Source organism: Ascaphus truei, chromosome 3, assembly GCF_040206685.1.
Source record: "Ascaphus truei isolate aAscTru1 chromosome 3, aAscTru1.hap1, whole genome shotgun sequence".
NCBI lineage: Eukaryota > Metazoa > Chordata > Amphibia > Anura > Ascaphidae > Ascaphus > Ascaphus truei.
Genome location: NC_134485.1, coordinates 63,737,986 through 63,757,509, shown reverse-complemented (window position 1 = coordinate 63,757,509; position 19,524 = coordinate 63,737,986). Strand labels below are relative to the sequence as shown.

General features: G+C 40.9%; 1 protein-coding gene across 5 annotated transcripts in view; it reads left to right on the top strand.

Annotated features, from left to right (window-relative positions):
- The window catches only part of LOC142491497 (transient receptor potential cation channel subfamily V member 1-like), a 48,555-nt gene that overhangs the window by 5,037 nt on the left and 23,994 nt on the right, over positions 1–19,524 (top strand). Inside the window, exons 2-7 of one of the 5 annotated variants that reach the window (XM_075594158.1) lie at positions 1,954–2,041; positions 5,030–5,093; positions 6,131–6,418; positions 9,758–9,900; positions 16,036–16,188; positions 19,229–19,369. In XM_075594158.1, the coding sequence (XP_075450273.1) occupies positions 6,189–6,418; positions 9,758–9,900; positions 16,036–16,188; positions 19,229–19,369 (667 nt within the window). In that variant the 5' untranslated portion in view covers positions 1,954–2,041; positions 5,030–5,093; positions 6,131–6,188. Of the gene's footprint in view, positions 1–1,953; positions 2,042–5,029; positions 5,094–6,127; positions 6,419–9,757; positions 9,901–16,035; positions 16,189–19,228; positions 19,370–19,524 lie in introns of all 5 variants that reach the window. The other 4 variants (XM_075594160.1, XM_075594159.1, XM_075594156.1 and 1 more) reach the window with 4 other exon arrangements.

Sequence of the window (19,524 nt, the reverse complement as noted above, 5' to 3'; positions counted from 1 at the left end):
TTTTTCTTCACAGCATAGCATTTTTTTTTGCAGTCGGTGTGTTTTGTTTATTTCTTCACATATACCCTGAGAATGTAAGCGCTATGGACTTGTCACGGAGGCGTAACATGCCTGGAGCCAGGGGAGTGGAGGATGGGAGGACTCAGGCGTGAAGCAATGTCTGGCAGCCCAGCAGAGGGCAGCATACTGAACCCAGTAAGTGTCAGGCAACACAGTCAGATAAAGCTCCAAGTAAACCAGGCCTGGGGCTGCATTCTGATATTACAGCTACTGTAGCAATGAAGGCTGGGCAGTATCTGATATTTAAGGCATAGCTCAGCTGGGATAAATTAATAACTCTGCTGCAGCCAGAGAGACTGAAAGCATTACTAATCCCCAATCCTGACCAACACAGGCACATCCTTTCGCATAAATGACTGATTTACATGCTGATTTGCATGTGGCACGATAATAATATCGCCAACATATCTCCACTGTAAATAGTCTCTTTTTTTTTGGCTTGGTCATATGCCTTTTGTGAACAGGTCCGTCAAAAATTAGCAACCTTTCCAAATATCAAAAAATTCCATCTTTATTGACTTAAGGTGTTGGTATGTATTTCATGGTCTATTATTAAATCGTTTTTAATGATATACAAAAAAGGTATGCGTTACATATGTCTGCATTTAATGCAGGACCAATAGCCTATAAGGGAAAACAACACAGTGTTGGATTTTCACCATAAGCCTACGGCCGCAGTCCTCCCTGCTGCACTGGTGCCTGGTGGCATGGCGGCGCGTGCAGAGACTACGGCCGCTAACGGCGGTCTGTAGGGGAGCTCTAGGGTAGAGCGGAGGGGTGGAACCATCAGGGGTGGGTGCGGCCGTGACAGAGTATATCTGCCCTGCCATTGGCTGTGCTCCGACCACGTGACCACGTGAGGTTCCTATTCTTGTCTTCCCTGCTAGCGTATGTGTCACAGCGCTTTGCGCAACCACATACACACAGCCACTGGGGCTGTGCAGTGGTGTGTGGCGTGCACACCATAGCACGCGCCGCCATGACTAAGCCTAAGAAATTACTCACACGCCACTGCTCTATAGTACAGTATTTATTTATAATAGACTATACAGGAAAGGTACATGGCACAGGTCTTTTATGTGTTTTAGTAAATCTAGAAAACAGTAATGTGAGCTGCATCTCCTAATGGACATAGGGAAAAGGCACGTAGGGTGTGGCTTTCTATTACTGTCTATTCCTGTAAGAAAGAAATACTTTCTTTGCATATTTATAATAAATATTTAAAGAATGAAAAAAAGTAAATATTGACTTAAATGCAAATTTTCGGATGATCGCACCAGAGCTTATTGAATAAACCTCTTAATCTCTAAACAGTTTGATAAAAACCTTCATTGTCGTCTCTATTGCAGGAGTGGCCAACTCGAGTCCTTCAAGGGGCACCAAAAGGTTAGGTTTTAAGGACATCCCTGCTTCAGCACAGGTGTCTTAGTCAATGACTGAGCCACTGATTAAGCCACCTGTGCTGAAGCAGGGATATCCTTAAAACCTGACCTTTTGGTGGCCCTTGAGGACTCGAGTTGGCCACTCCTACTCTATGGTGTGGAATGATACAATGGGTTTGATACCTCACATATAAGAACCTCTTGTGGGCTGGTATCCAATAGTGCACAAATGCTAAACATTGCTGAACGTATTTTGTTTGAGTTTCCCAGTGCGGGAAAACTGCCTACTGGTGCAGGAGATATTCAATTCCAATTTAACAGTGCTCAATTTGGTATAGAGTAAAATTAGCTATTTTTGTCGTTGTACATTATCTAGTTCAGTAGTTTGTAAAAGAGATTCCAGGTTTCAAAAGCTAAACCTGTCTGGCCTCACAGATTTGAAACTGATTGCTAGCATCAGCAGTGTCATTGGGGTGTATTCATTTGTAACCTTCCCTTCCCGTTTTCTTAGGGAGTTTACATCAGTCTGTATTATTGGCTACTCAGACGGCATTACAGTACCTTGTTCAGGGTGCAGGCTTCATGCATGCTGGGCGTTGGTAAGGAATGATGGGCGCCAGGAACTTTATTAATTCAAACAGCCATTTTATTACCTTTTAGACACAGTTTCACATTTATTATACATAGGGTATCTTGTACAGTATATCCAATTGAGTGTCCTTTGGCTATACTATTTTTATGGCTTCCCTAGCTGCCCCCATCTCAGCCCGCTAGGAAGGTGCTGTGGCTGTATAATTCTTATGTTACCTACAGAGTTCCTCTGCTCTTGGTGCTGATAGTGCTCCATACCCACTGGGCCCCTGATGGGCCTTGGTACTATTCCTTTTGTGATCAGCCTCCCCAACCACGGGCCCTTATGGATGAAAGTTACCTATGGAACCTGTGATGGGGCAGGTCCAACTATGCCCAGGGGCTGTGGCTTGGGAGCCTCCTTTGGACATAGGCTGTCTCTCTGCGAACCTTTAGAGTAATATGGTACCATGTCTGTGGGAAGCTATTTAAACAGGGTTCTCTCCCTAACTAAAAAAAAATAAAAGGGAATCCTTATCATATCCTAAACATATGAACTTATATACACTATAGACAGTGAGATCCCTCTTCTTCAACTCCTCCTGGGATCTGAGTTCCAGAAGCTTCCCCCTTACTATTTATAGCCTAGTCTGATGTTACTGTCTCCAGGCAGAAAGGGGTGGGACTTAACTTCTACTGAGTCAACCCAGCACCATGTGATGAGGTAGAGGCGTGACTCTGTGTGGGCCCACACAGTCATTCCCTTAAGGCCCTAGTTATCCAAAATGGGGGGTTACACATTAAAGTGCAATAGTGAAGATCGAGACTCCATTGCACAGAAACTCAAATTGACTTTAAAGGGAGTTTTTGTACGATAGCGCCATGTTGGTCAACCACTTCATCTTTCAAGAAAGCACCCACCAGAGTCTACCTTAGGGCAAGACGCCTTTGGGGTGCCCCACTCTCCCTCCTCTCCCTCCCCCTGTTAGCACTGGGATCCAAATTACGCCTGACAGGGGAGAGCTGGGGGAGGGAGCTGGGGAGTCCCCGAACCAGTGCAGGACCGCACCGCTGCTCACCCCAAAGTAGGGACGGTGGAGGTAGGAGAGGGTGGGGAGTATGTCTGTAGCTGGGGGAGGTGCGTATAGCTGGGGGAGGTAAGTTTGGACGCGAGCAGGCGGGTCTAACCTTATGCGGAGCGGCCTTCCTTCTGCAGCGTCACGTTGTCATGGCGACATGACGTCACGTTCCAGCTTCACACCATGACGCTTCAGGAGGAGGGGCCCCACTGCCAGCATGCCGCTTTGGGCCCTGTCAAAGGTAAGGCCACCCACCAACACACATTTGTGGTATTTAATGCAGCAGCATGTGACCATGTTGCCTCTGCTTTGACACACTGCCAGAAATATGTACCAATAGGCATTGCTGACCTTCACTAGGAACAGAATACAAAAAAATAGGTCCTGTACCTACTAAAAAGGTAGAGTTGCATGGTAAAAGATCTAAGTTAGGTCTAACTACTGTCTTCTTTTTCTTAAGTATCAACACCAGGGTATACTGCAGAGGTCCTACTCTTGGATATCCACTGTTTAAGAAAAGTGATTTATTAAGAACAGGGCAATTGCATTTTTTTAGATGGCCACCAGATAGTTTTCTCCCAAAGAGCAGGACCTCATGGTTCATATGTACTGACCGGCTCACTGGCAGCTTCGTGTTAGTTATATTAGTGACAGAGGGGGAAGCCGTATAGTGTTAATTTGAGAAGGACTATGCCAGAAAGGTGCAGCCACGAGCCCTATATGCAAGTGTGTTTATTGTTTTCCATATTTACAATGTGTCTGTATCTCTAAAAACTTGTGGAATAGGCATGTAGGGTGTGGCTTTTAATTATTGTCTATTTACAAAATACTATCAATATAAATATTGGATAAGTATTTGTCGTCTAAATTTAGCATAGGTTGAACTTGATGGGCATATGTCTTTTTTTATCTACTATATAACAATAAGGGTCGGCCTTAGGCTTTACGGGGCCCAATGCTGTACGCTGGCAGTTGGGTCCCCCCTGTAAAAAAAGTTAAGGAGAATTAACTTGACGAGCGGCCCTCCTCTGTCAGCGTCATGACGTCACAGCGGCATGTAACGTCACATCGGCATGGTAATGCGTCGTCATATGATGTCATGGCGACATTTGTCGTTGGTTACCATGGCAACATGACGCTACAGGAGGCGGCCAGCACCAGAAAAGTAAGACCCCTCTCACCAAAAAAAAACCACACACACATGCCTACGTCTCTCGGTGAGAAGTGGTCCTGCCAGTCCGGGGGCCAGCGCTCCTTTCTCCTGTCAGCGCCGGGATCCAACTTCCGCTTACCGCAGGGGGGAGCTGGAGATGGGGGGCCCCGTGCTCCCTCCTTCAGCTTCCCCCCCAGTCAGGTGGAAGTTGGATCCTGGCGCCGATGGGGAGGGAGAGGGAGCGCAGGCACAAGGCGGCCATCTTGCCCTAAGGCCTACTGTAAGAGATGTGTGCTGAGGTATATTTAATGGAGACCGATTAGGGTGAAATTAAATCCCGGCTTAATTGTGCCTGTTCCTTTAACAAGGCAAAACATTCAAAATAAACAAAATAAAGGCTTACTCTGCGTTGGAAACCTTTACTCCAGTCCTCTCTAACTGATAACTGGGTAGCTAAGCTGATTACCACCCCAAACACACACACACACACACACACACACACACACACACACACACACACACACACACACACACACACACACACACACACACACACACACACACACACACACACACACACACACACACACACACACAACTGTCCAACAAGAAAGTCACATCTGTTTCTGTTGTTGTAGCTGTAGGGGAAGTCCTCTCTGCTCTCCTGGGTCAGCAACCTTGTGTGCTATGGAAATGTCTGTGACCAGGTATAGAGGTCGTGTCCCCTTGTCTTGCTGTCAGCATACAGTCCTTCTGTGTGCATCAAGACATCATCTTTTCCTCAGGTCAGCCCAATTGTGGGTGAAGGAAAATCTCTGCAGTCCTCTTTTTCCTTATGTCAGCCCAAATGTGAGTAAAGAATCTCTCTCCTGTTTCTCACATCAAGCTTTTCTAAAAGTCCTAATCAGCCAGGTGGAGTCTGGTTGCTTACCTGTGTGTAATTAACCAGCACACTGCTGGATTTAGAGGCAGTTTCTTTGAAACAGTGATAAGTCCCTGTTACACCTACCATGTAGGGTATTTCCATAATAAAAAAAGGCCTTATTTACAATTTTAAAATATATATTTGAACAATTTGTGCCACATCTGTACAGTAGCTGCTCTTAATGACAGACCCTTTGCAGACAATGAGAGTAACAACGACTATTTTGGTTTTCCAGTTGACTGAATTCGCAAGTTAATTTCTCCTGTACTGGGTGCCTACCAATAATATAAAGCAGGGACTGTCGGGTTCAGGCATATAACAAACAATTGCAAACAGGGTAAGATGGAAAGATAACCTATCTTGGGGAATAGGATAGTGCTCTCTTTTTTTTATCTTGTAGAAAGTGAATAAGGCAGTTTATTGTTTATTGTATATCTTATTTCTTTCAACCTCAATATAATGTCATCCAAATTAGGCATATAGAGCTCTTTATAGACACATACATGGAGTATCTTCACCATTTCGGATTATCCCCAGCATGATATTATCTTCAGCACTGTAGGTCAGTCGGCATAAAAAGTGAGGGGCAGCATTTGTAATGGGTGGCTACAGACAATATTGTATTTTAGTTCTTTATTCTGTATACGGTATATGAAGCTTTTGAGTCTTATATACTCATAGTTATGGTTAACCATGTTTCATATTGCAGTATGTTTATATTCATGGGGAGGTTTTGGACAATAAACAATTCTTTAACACGCATACAGAACAGAAAACATTGCCTTGTTTTATGCTTATCATAACGATCATTTACAGTATATTTACCTGCATACACCCTATTGTTGCTGTTCCCTCTACGGCTGCCTTTGAGGTAGTATGCAAACAGAGAATATTTGTGTGTTATTCTGCCCTCCTGTTCTCTTACACAAACACACTGTCTCTATGCTCTAACCATCAGCAGATGTGGATTATTTCACCTGGATCCTTCTTGATGTACTGAGGAACTTTCGGCAGGAAACATGTCTAGTTCGGATTCAGAAGATTCAGAGCACCCAAAGGATGGATTCAGACTGGAAGTCCATGACAAGGACACACTTGCTGCATTAAAAAAGGGAGAGAATGCAAAAAATGGAGAAAGGGGGAAGAAGCCTCCCATGGACTCAGTACTCCAGGGAGAAAGCGATAACTTCCCCAGTAAAATTGGTATAAACCTCGATTTTTTGCAGGGAATATGTGGCACTGGAACCAAGTAAGTTTATTCATGAAATGCTTATTCTTAGTGTAATGGTTGTCACGTTGTCACTTTTATCCAGTGGGTATTTTAATATATTTCCCAGCCCTATTACAGTTGTTATGCATTCACTGTTTTATGCGTACAGTTTTTTCTTAATGTTTTATATTAACTGCTTTCCTTATGTAAACATGTACAGTATGTATGTATATCTTTTTTTATGTAGCGCCATTAATGGACATACTGTAGCTTTTCACAGCAGTAATGCACGTGACATAATAATATAAATTAATTCATTCATTCATTATAACAAATAATACAAATAACACATAATGGGAATAAGTGCTTCAGACATAAAAGTAACATTAGGAAAAGGAGTCCCTGCTCTGAAGAGCTTGCAATCTAATTATATAACATCTGTTACTTTGGTTCATTCTTCTTCGTGTCTCTCATCCTCCCTCAACCAGTTCCCTGCTTTTGTCTTCTCCCCTATAATCCAGTCCCCCTCCCCTCCCCCAGATCTATTCCCTATCCTCTCCTACTGTCACCGTTCCTATCTACTCATCATGTTGTCTCCCATAACGTCTAAATACACTCCAACTGTACCTACTTAGCTGGTACTGTACCAGTTTTATATCTTGTACCTATTAATTTCAGCTGTATCTTTTCGATCTATTTTTGCCAGCTGGTGAAGCTCGAAACCTTCAGCTAAGTAAAAAATATAAAAATACACACATTGTATCATCTTTGCCTGTAATAAATTGCATGTATTATAATGTCTCCTTTGGAGAGGACACTGGCTTGGAAGCTCGTCAAACGTGCACTGAGGTAGCCTATAAAGTGTCATTCTGTTCATGTTACAAATGTTGGAATGTTGGAGGATCTTCGTCTATTACCCAGTCTTTTGTTTTTCTTGAATAATACGTTATTATGTATTTTATAACAAAGGTTTATGTTGCACACCATACAATAAATTGAACTGCTGATACTTACAGTATACCAGTGCTCTCAACATCGGTGAAGACCAGCTGCTATCCACTACAGTGAATCCAGAAATGAAGGGGTATTGAGGCACTTCCGAACTGCCTCAATAATCCTTCGTCTCTGGATTATGTCTTTTAGCCATGGCCATCCTGGCCAACATGTGAAAAATATATTTTCAAGGAGACTTCAGATGATCATGCGTCTAAAACTCCCATTGATTTGCATTTGGATGAGGGAAATACTTTCACGAAGAAAGTAATAAAACAAGATGCATTTTTCAGCTACAAATCTGTCTTGCTCATTATTTGGGAGAGTTGGGCAGTATGCCAATGGTTTAAACAAATTGTGTCATGTTCTAGTCAGGAAATGGAATGTTCCCAATTCCCAAAACATAGTTACATCGAGTAAAATAGAATCATTTCATATACCTCAACACCATCCATTACATTATTAGTCCTAGAAAAAGACAGTTTATTTTCTCGTTGTGACATCTTTTTGAATTCCTTCTCCCTCATGGAACCAACAGAAATGTAGGGTGGACAATAAAGAGCTCTGTCTGGTCAGGTGGGCCTCCCACGGCATCCAATTGAATGTGGCATAAGCCTTATACATTCTTTTTATACCATTAGCACAGGATTAAGTTGCGATATATAAACCAAAGAATTATTTGACACAGCACGGGTATGTCATAATATAGGTTAACAAAATGTACTATTTTCACAGTATTGATGTTATCATTTATATTACATTATATTTAGAGTTTAAAATAAAAAATGCACATAAATCTGCTTAAATTAAAATTGTACCCATCGGGTATTCAACATGACCCAATGCATCAAAATTAATTTCAAACTATGCGTAATATGTATAATGTCACATAACGGCCTTCATACATAGAACACATATTTTATGAAAGTTTCAACTACTTTATAGCACTAAAATGTTGACACACAATAACAATTCAAATATGATCTTAGTACATAAGCCCCAGAGTCCGTTCCACAAAAATCCCAATGTATTACATATCATTCATTCTGAATTCGAATAGAGTACGAAACTGCAGTTTCACTTAAATCACTTAAATTAAGGAATATATTACGTGCTTCCTTTAAAGAGGCAATCAAGCAAGCAATTTTTTTTAGCAATTTTTTTCTATTTTTAACATACGATTGAAGCAGAAGGTCTCAGGAGCTGAACGCCATTAATTTCAGCTCCGCGGACCTCCTGTTTCCGGAGATACAGACCTCCCGTAGGGAGTGCCAGCAGTAGCCGCTCCGCTTAGCTAGCAGGGTTCAAGTAATGGCGGAGTTTCATCGCTCCTGCACCTTGTGGGCCAATAGAAAGCCGTGATGTCATCAGGTTCGTATTCCTATTGGCCTGTGTGAAGCGGGAGCTTTAAACTTTGCCAAGATGCCGGCACCGCCTATGGAGGTCTATATCTTGGGAAGCAGGATGTCCCCAGAGCTGAAATTAATAAGGGTTCAGCTCCGGAGACACTCTGATTCAAACCTATGTTAAAAAATTATAGATATAAAAAGTGGATGAATTTCTCCTTTAAGAAATAGTCTCTACGTGTTATGTTGACTGAGCACTCAAAATGTTCAGCTTCATGCAAGTTATTGTGTTCATATAGGCTTTTTGTCTCAACTTTGAGAAATGCTTAGAGTTTGCTCTTGGGGATGTGGTCACACAACAGCTTTCAGGATGTAAATATTGACGTACTAGAATGCTGCAAGAAAGGCCCCTGGGAGACATATTGAACTACCCTTTATTTTTTTTGTGCCCTTTTACACTAATTATTACCCTGTAATTGAAGTCTAGCTAAATACATCTGCATCGTGTGAGCCTGTTCCAATTTGCTTTGAATGTTTGTACACAACATTTTTAGCAAGGAATGTAAATGCATGAATAAATTAGTAAGTAAAATACATTTTACATTTATTTTAAATTACATGCATTTATGGTTTCTGGCAGTTTTCTGGTATAGGCATATGCTCTGGTCTGTCTGGTCCATCTGGTCTATCAGTTTTGTTTGTTTTTAAATCGGAGTTTGTGTTATGGATAACAAACTACATTTTTTCAGCTTTCTGCCAAATATTACAAAATCACCTACTGTAGCTGAATGTCTTCTAGTGAAAGCATTTTATTAGCAGAACTTGTGCATTATATATATATATATTAATATATATATATATATATATATATATATATATATATATATATATATATATATATATATATATATATGTATATATATATATATATATAATCAAAAATTCACCTGAACCGCATTTTTCCTTTGTACAAAATGAATGTTTAAAAAGTACTTAGAAGACTAACACAAGTCTAATATCTGTATTTATGTATTGATAGATCCTCTGACAAGGATTCTCCAGATGTCTATACAAGAGACAGAATATTCACTGCAGTGGCTAATGGTGATGCACAGGAATTGGCCGGTCTTCAGGACTATCTACACAGAACAATGAAGCTTCTCACTAACACTGAATTTACAGGTAAAGGTGCAGCTTTGCAGAGGCCCAAACAGCTTTCCTGGAGTCCAGGACTAGAGTCTGCACCTGGGCCCCGGATTGTTGAGGTGCTTACAAGTTATTCAAAGTGGCAGGGGTAGTGGAGAGGGGTCCATGTCCTGACTACTCACTGGGAACAGGGGGTCTGCTCACCCCTGTCAGCAGCCCTGTGAGTCGTCTCCTCCCCACCCTCACACACTCACTCTGCCCCTCTCTATTGATTCCCTCTTTGTCTCTCTCAACATTTCCCCCCCTCTCTCTGTCTCACTTTCCCCTCCCTTTTTGGACCAGTTGGAATTATATATTAGAGAATAACAGCATTGATTGGAAGTGCAGTTTTACTATTACTACTATATAGGAGTATTACAATATTGCACATAGTCACTTCTCTAATTTAGATAACTACCTTCTAAACCTTTAATTTATGTCAGCAAATTATTTTGGGCAGATTTGGATCTGCCTCGGATTGACCGGTTCCGTTCCGCGGAACAGTCTCAAAAAGGGCGACCCGCTTTTTTTCGGGGTTTCTTTTTTCTATTACTGACAATCCACATGGTGGATTATTAATCTCTGTTTGGATTTTTAACAATCCGAAAACGGATTGTGAATCAGTGTGGAGATTTTTAATAATTCAGCAACGGATAGTGGAATCCGCGGATAGAATTTTTAACAATCCACCTGAATTGTATTCAATGGCGGTTTGGATTAATCCATATAGATTGAAACGGGAACAATCTGTCCACGGATTTCACATTGCGGGACAGTTTTGAATGGAAATCCCGGAAAATTTCGTAAAACGGATTTTGACAGTTCCACCCAACCCTCTTGAGCAGCCTCTAAATTAGTGTGATGCATTCTCATTCATAAACATTAGCAATAAACATGAAACTGCTCTCTTAGTGTCACTTTATTGACAAAATAGCCATCTGCAATGCTTCATATGCATTACTCATATTCTCTACTGATGTCGTTTTTTTGTTTCTGGCTTCTTGATTTAAAGGGCATGCCAAAGTGTAACATTTCAGAGCCTTTGTAAAAAAATTGAGATCTTACTAACCACATACAGTAGCTTCTAAAATGCATGCTAAAATTGGCACACGTGCAATTTAACCAAAAAAAAAAAAAAACTTTCCCAGTTGTTCAGTTAATAGCCTTGTTAATCCAAGCGCCTCTTCCCTAAATCAAAATAGTCTGCTAGATATCCTATAATCAAAGAAACATGATACAAATTTGACCTTACTACTAGCTTCAGGTATAATAACAACAATGGAACAAATAAAATAGATGGAGCTAACGTTCCATAAGGCTGTAACATATATACACAAAAAGTTATTCTAATGGCATGGTAATGAGGTGTCTTACTTTAGGTATATCGTGGATAGAAGCACAAGGGAATAAAATGAAGTATGGGGTCTAGCGACGTCAGGACTCTTTGTAGTCGGAATGTTTTACATTCCCTGTTAGCTACAGGTGAGCGAGGAGCTTGGGAGAATGGGTGAAGTGCGTGGTCAACCTTTTCATTTTTGATCAAGTCACCTGTATCTAAAAGTTTTTCTTTTTCTCACCATATCATCCTGGCCAATATCAGCAACTCCCTCCTGATTCATGAATAAATATATAGTTTCTCCCTGAAAAAAAATTCTTTCAACCCACACAGAGTACAGTAGGTCAATAAAAATGGAAGACGTCTCTTGTATTTTCTTACTAAATCTCCTTAAAAGGAGCATTCAGATTTTGGTTAGTATGGCATATTTTTTTTATTAAACTTGACAGGGGAATTCAACTTATTCCAATTAAGAATAGGAAATGAAACTATTGATGATTAGTGATTAGTATACGCTGGCTATATATGAGAATGTTAACTGTGGAAATCACTAGAATTTATGTACAGAAGACTCATGTGGGCTTATGTAAAAATCGCAACCAGGAGTTTATTTTACCAGACCAATAATAATTTACAGAAATGTTTTAACACAGTGGAGTAATGTTTTTTTCTAACAGTTCATAGGTGGCGGGTATTTTTTTTTACAATTGAGAAGATAGTGAGGTGGAGGTGGTGGCAATTAAGCAAAGGAGATTTTATTGACTTTTTAATAGCTTACTGAGGAAAGATTGGGATCCTTGGGGTAATTCACTTAGGTCTTTGGGGGGAGAGGGGGGTAACACCATTGACTTGACTGGCAGTCAATGCCAGATCAGGTGCGCTAACCAGCAACAGACCTTAGTGAATCACCCCCATTGCTACTTGTGCTTTTTATTCCATGATGAAATATCAGACCAACTATTCAAATAATACCATGAGCGGAAACTTTTTTATATTAAAAATATGCATTTCACCCCTCTATAGTGTCTCAGGGGTAACTTAGGGGATAGGATAGTGTTCTGAGGGATATCGGTTGCATTTTCAGCAACAGAACATTAAAAAAGGAAATTCTAATAAAAGTAGGGGTTTTAGTAAAAACAAAAAAACACCAATCTGATTGGAACCCTTACAAAAAAGGATGACTCAGACATGTTCAGTTTTCTAAATGATCCTGTAAACACCACATATTAAATTAAACTGGCAAATTATAACATTATCGGTTTATAATATTGAATGAAAAGATCTATTGATGGATGTGATCAAGAATGAAATTGAGATTAAAATACGGTAATTGCTTGGCTGAATTATACCTTAATTTTTCATTGCTCAACAATGTTATAATGTTACATCCTTAGTGCCGGATTTAGCTTTGCTCAGCTCCACAATTCTATAAGGAGAATTGGTCGGAAGTTACAAAGAGGCTGGTACAGTAATTGGAAATAAGAGAGTGTTGGAAGAAGAGTAAATGGAGATCATATACTTTTGCGTGAGGCAATAGTTAAGACTCGAAAGGGAACTTAGAATATGGGTTCTTTTTTACTACATGGCGCTATTCCATGAAACACTTTGCAGCAGTAGAGGACATCGTATGGCCCATTTATGTGAATGTGTGATACTGTATAATGAGCCTTCTGGCACAGAAAAGTGTGTTGTGGTACAGCACACACCCACTTAGTAAATATGGCCCATAGTCAGCAGCAGCAGAAGCAGCAAATAAGCAAGTGAATCAGAAAACAAGATTTGTACGCAAAGAATCATTTCTCCACATCAAATTATAATATTTTGTTAAGTAATAAAACAAATCATTTCATTTCGTTTGAATACCACAAGAATAACATGCACTATTTATCATTGAATGAAACAGGAGCATTTTTCAATCCTGAAATTGGTTGGGTTTATTCAATTGGTTAGTTGATTATGTAATTCAATTTTGTCTTTTCATTGATTTGCCACACTTTAAGGAAGTACTTTAAGAGCTGTTATCAACTGTGGGCGTGTTATGCTTCCTGGCTGAGCACTTTGTCTGAGCATGTGACATACAGTGTATGTCACATGATGCTGCATCAACTGATCATCGCCCCATGTACCACACACAGTTTAGCTTTGGCCTTTCTACCACCATAGTACATATATTACTGTGTGTGGGGTCCCATATTAAGGATGGCAGAGTGCAGGAGGAGGTGCAGTGGATTATGGTTTCTGAACATTGCTAGCACCAGTCTGATGAGCACCTCAGATTTTTTAGGCACCTTGCTACAAATTTGTATGGCAAAACAAGTTTATTTCACATTTTTTCCTTTTTAAGCACTAGCAAACTTTTAGAGCATTTTCAAGCTTTATCCACGACTTTGTTAAAAAATAAAAAATGTTTCTGCGGAAATAGTGATATTTTGAAAATGCTGTCAAATTACTCACAAATTAACACGACTGAGAAACTGACTTTCTTCCCTTAAATGTGTCAGGGGAAGCTAGTTTCTGTTCCACTTAATTAGTCTGAGTTTTATGTTAACAGCAAAGATTTTATAATTAGACTGCCCTTGTCACTGCCCTTGTCACAGCCTCTTTGTATTTGGTGACAGAGGCCATTGTTCTAGAACTTGTGATAGCAGCGATCCTCCCCCATTAACTTCAATGAAGCTTTCTGTGAGCTAGCTCCGGATCGCCGCTATGACAGTTCATGAGGGCCAGAGAGTGCCAATGCATACTTATGTATTATTCACGTATGCCTTATTGTACTTTGTCATTGTATTATGTTTTCTATAATATCACTGTAAAGTGCTGCGTACAATTGAATACAATACAATATTTTAGTAGACTTGCTGCTTCAGCTGTCAGTCCAGTTTAATTTTTCTAAGTCAGCGTAAAGTTTTCACATTTTATTTACTGTTTAGATCCAAGAGCTTGTCATTTTAATCTAGTAATGAGTGCATATAGAACAGTGCTCTGTGTCCTAAATGTAGTGGTACGAGATGCCTGTAGCATCAGAGCAGATTAATTGAATTTTTTGTCTTTGAGGCTCACGAAACAGCAACAGTTTTGAGGAGAGTAGTAAAATTGTGCTGAAGATGCTGGCTTCTTACCAAGGTCCATCTCTGCTTAAATGTTCTCAACTTACCTTTTAATTAGACTACAATACCTTCTGGGTAGGTATTGATTTTAACCTTAGCGTGTAAGTACTACGGTAATAGACTTATCCTCTTATTTATGCCCTCATCAAAATCAGTAATTTTGTGTCGCCAAAAGTCCCCTTTCTTTTAGTATAAGTGCTTAGGATACACACGTTACAATATGACGACATGTACGGTATCCACATTGCAGCCGCCTTTGCTCTGTGGTGCAGGGGCTCTCTAGGTTGTAGGTTCTCTTGCCCGGTTGGTTTTGGTGACTGATCTCACACTGGATTACTCTAAAAATGTACCAATACAAAATGCTCTTGGTAGCTCTCTTATTGCTAACTCAGCAACTCTATTCCTATTAATAAGTGTTTTGCTCTAACTGTCTGTTTTGTTCCATGAGCAGCACAGGATATAGCTGATTGCAGAAATTACTTGGACTCCAGTCTGCTTTGTTGTGGACACTAATTCACTCCTAGACAGTTATCAGTTGACAAGACCTCTTCAGCTCCACAGTCATTCCTACATTGGGGACTAGGGCTCGTATTTACTAATGGGTGCTAACACATAAGGCACTCTATAGCCAATGCAATGAGGTGTGAGGTGCCTTACGGCTTAGCACTGCGTAGTAAACATGACCCAAATGTTCATTTGAGGAATATTATACATTTTTCTGAACTGGAAAGCAGCTGCACAGGAGCACTGGTAATATAATTGCAGGTAAGACATGCAGTATGTGCAAATAAATATGCACACATTCAGATATTTGGCACATTTTGCAAAAATGTCAACATTCATAAAATTGACAAACTCTGCAATGTCATTCAGTACATTGTAGCCTGGCATTCACACACCGTTCTCTTTCTTTCCACTATAATTAGGACACAGGCACAGAAATACAGCATTTGCCTCTCGGTATTTATTATTGTGATGAGTGGGAAACAAACTGGATACTTCTGTCAGCCAATGCTAGTGCACACATAAAAATACAGTCAACAAGTCACTGACTTAATAGCAAAATAAATGTGAAAACAGTCACAAAAACAAAGCATTCATCCCAAGGGCAGAACACATGACACAGGGTCATCCCCATAAGGGTGGAGGAAAAGAGATTTCATTAGCAATGAAGAAAAGGGTTTTTCACAGGAAGGGAAGTTAAAATATGGAACCCATTACCCATGGAGACTGTGATGGCAGATACAATAGATACGTTAAAAAAAAGGCTGGACATCTCTTTAGAAAGTAAAAGTATACAGTGATATACACAAATTAAGTAAATATGGGAAAGATGTTGATCCAGGGAGAAATCTGATTGCCATTATTGGAGTCAGGAAGGAATTTATTTTTTCCCCTTATGAAACATCATTGGATGCTTCACTGTGATTTTTCTTTGCTTTTCTCTGGACCAATGTACTGTAAATAGAAATATAGGATAAGTATCTGTCGAGTATATTTATCATAGGTTGAACTCGATGGACATACAGTATGTCTTTTTTCATCCTCATCTACTATGTAACTATGTAATAGTAATTAGTATAATTGGCTGCCACAGATGATGGTTTAATGAACTATATGCATGCAAGACTTCATGCAAGAATGAAGTAGCTACATGTGCATGTTTAAGTTTTGTCTTTCAATTCCCAGATCCAGAAACAGGGAAGACTTGTTTACTAAAGGCCATGTGGAATTTAAATAACGGAACAAATGAAACTATCCCCGTACTGCTGGAAGCCGCCCAAAAAACGAATAATCTGCATGAGTTGGTAAATGCAGCATACAAAAATGACTATTACAAAGGTAAGTGTATAAGCACGGATGTGTTAGAAACGTGCTTTTGGAATTGGTTTTGTGAAAACTCGTTTTGGTTTGGTAATTTCTACCAAATTATGTCAAAAACTCAAAATAAGTAGGAAAGCCAATTCCAAAAGCACGTTTCTATATATATACCAATCTAGTATACCCAACACTGGTAGCCTAACAGTGTTATCCAAGTGGAAATGTTTCACTGACATAGTAGTTACAGTTGTCAAATGCTAGTATCTATATGGCAACCTTGTATACCCAACACAAGTAAACTAACCGTGCTCTCCAGCTGAAAGGGATTCACTGGTACAGTATAGTAGGTATAGTTGTAGAGAGGTCAGATGCTGGTATCTGTATGCTAATATAGTTTACCCAACACAGGTAACCTAACGGATTAACCCAACTTGGACAGTAGAAGAGAGTGGTCAGATGCTGGTATCTGTATGCCAACCTGTTTCATTATAAACCCAACACATGTAACCTAACTGGAACTGATACATTATGGCATACTATGGGTCAGATGCTATTTTACTATATGCCAACCTATACCCAATAAAGCAACAAACAGGTGGCCTTGCAGTCTCTGCTTTCTACTTTCTGGTAATACGCCTTTTTTTATAGAAGTTAATATTAGAGTATTAGGGCTTGGCGTTAAAATATATGAAACTGGCAGATCCTAGGATTCAATGCAATATGTCAGGCCTGCACAACTCCGGTCCTCGAGGGCTGCAAACAGGCCAGATTTTCAGGATATCCTTACTTCAGCACAGCTGGCTCAATTAGTGTCTCAGTCATACTGAGGGATATCCTGAAAACCTGGCCTGTTTGCGGCCCTCGAGTACTGGAGCTGTGCAGACCTGCAATATGAGATACCCCTTTCTACAGTGAAGACCTTAAATAATCCATATACTATACCAGCAAAGGAGAATAATCCTTGAATGCTGTGTGCTGAACATTAAGTTTACCTCGCGTAGTTGTGCCGAGGGGGTTTGTAAACCCGCACCGGAATGCTGACCTCGCTGCCAGGGACAGCCATGGGAACATTGTCCTGCATGCTCTGGTCTTGGTGGCTGATTTTTTTCTGTTATGATCTTGCTGTTCGGTACATTTGCAGTATGATGAATCACAATGCATTCTGACACCTGCACTGGTCACTGAGGTGGTTTTAGTACCATCATCAGTTTTCCCTTCCCACACCATTACTCTGTTCCCCCTACTCCAATGCATTGCAGTGCCCCCTGGCAGCCAAGGGGTTAACTTCTCTCAGGGTCCAGGTGGAAGGAAAGAAGGGCAATGAGAAAATCAGGTGTGCAGTGTGCAGGTGGAGATGTGGCTGTGTGCAGGTGTGCAGGTGGAGATGTGGCTGTGTGCAGGTGTGCAGGTGAAGATGTGGCTGTGTGCAGGTGTGCAGGTGGAGATGTGGCTGTGTGCAGGTGTGCAGGTGGAGATGTGGCTGTGTGCAGGTGTGCAGGTGGAGATGTGGCTGTGTGCAGGTGTGCAGGTGGAGATGTGGCTGTGTGCAGGTGTGCAGGTGGAGATGTGGCTGTGTGCAGGTGTGCAGGTGGAGATGTGGCTGTGTGCAGGTGTGCAGGTGGAGATGTGGCTGTGTGCAGGTGTGCAGGTGGAGATGTGGCTGTGTGCAGGTGTGCAGGTGGAGATGTGGCTGTGTGCAGGTGTGCAGGTGGAGATGTGGCTGTGTGCAGGTGTGCAGGTGGAGATGTGGCTGTGTGCAGGTGTGCAGGTGAAGATGTGGCTGTGTGCAGGTGTGCAGGTGGAGATGTGGCTGTGTGCAGGTGTGCAGGTGGAGATGTGGCTGTGTGCAGGTGTGCAGGTGGAGATTTGGCTGTGTGCAGGTGTGCAGGTGGAGATGTGGCTGTGTGCAGGTGTGCAGGTGGAGATGTGGCTGTGTGCAGGTGTGCAGGTGGAGATGTGGCTGTGTGCAGGTGTGCAGGTGGAGATGTGGCTGTGTGCAGGTGTGCAGGTGGAGATGTGGCTGTGTGCAGGTGTGCAGGTGGAGATGTGGCTGTGTGCAGGTGTGCAGGTGGAGATTTGGCTGTGTGCAGGTGTGCAGGTGAAGATGTGGCTGTGTGCAGGTGTGCAGGTGGAGATGTGGCTGTGTGCAGGTGTGCAGGTGGAGATGTGGCTGTGTGCAGGTGTGCAGGTGGAGATGTGGCTGTGTGCAGGTGTGCAGGTGGAGATGTGGCTATGTGCCAGAGTTTGCATGATAACCTTCACTGTACCATCTATTATACTACTAAAATAAATACTTCCCAGTACCCAGGACTCCTGACTGGCATTATATTGTACATTTTCTTAACAACATATTATGCCGCATGACCTGAGCAAAGAGGCCTGTAAACATCATATCAATCTGATTCCTATATGTTTCTGATAAGTTCACAATTTGCATTACGGTTGTTATAAAGTTAAATTGGCTGCTTTGATTAGGTCTAAATCATAATATGATTCATATAAAAGTGATGGCTTAGTTTGTCGAGGCTTCACGTTTCAGTGTGGCCTCTCTAAGGGTGCACGCCATTACATGGGTCCCGGATACTCAACCAACAGAGCGAGTTTCTAGAAGTAATTAAGAATAATATCTGGCAAGACTCCTGCTGAGACAATGCCTGGCTTTAGGCCATGAGACTAATATTGCAGAACCCAACATCCATCCCCATTAAATACAAATCTTCAGCCTAATATCTATGAGATGTTTGTCAATATGTCTCCTTAAGTGTTGTCTTGGGAATCATATAGGGAATGGCTGCGTTTGTAATCTTTTTATTAATGTAAATATCAATTATTTATCAAAGCTAGAGTGCACATGATGGTAATATTGCTTACAGATAGTATGAAAAACCCCAAATCTGACTCAGAATATATTACCTGTCACAGAAGTCTATAAATACTCCGAAGATACCTCAGATTTTACATATTACTACTTCATCGAAAAGTATTTTTCATTGACAAATGGAGTTCACTTTTGAATAGATAAGTGTGTTTTCTGAAAGGTCTTTTCCACCTTTTTCTCTAGGACAGACCGCTCTTCATATAGCTATAGAGAGAAGACATTTGAATTTAGTTGATCTTCTATTGAAAAACAAAGCTGACATCCATGCCAAAGCTGATGGAACATTTTTCCAGAAGAAGAAAAAAGGTGTCGGATTTTATTTTGGTAGGTTGTCACAATTTTTACTTTAAAAAAATGTCCATTATATACAGTAGCTTCTTGCATATAATTATGTATTTTTTAGTCAATAGCCGATCACAGTATTCATACCCACCCACATTTTGCTAGTTTAGATTCAGGAAGCTCTGTACATGGTAGAA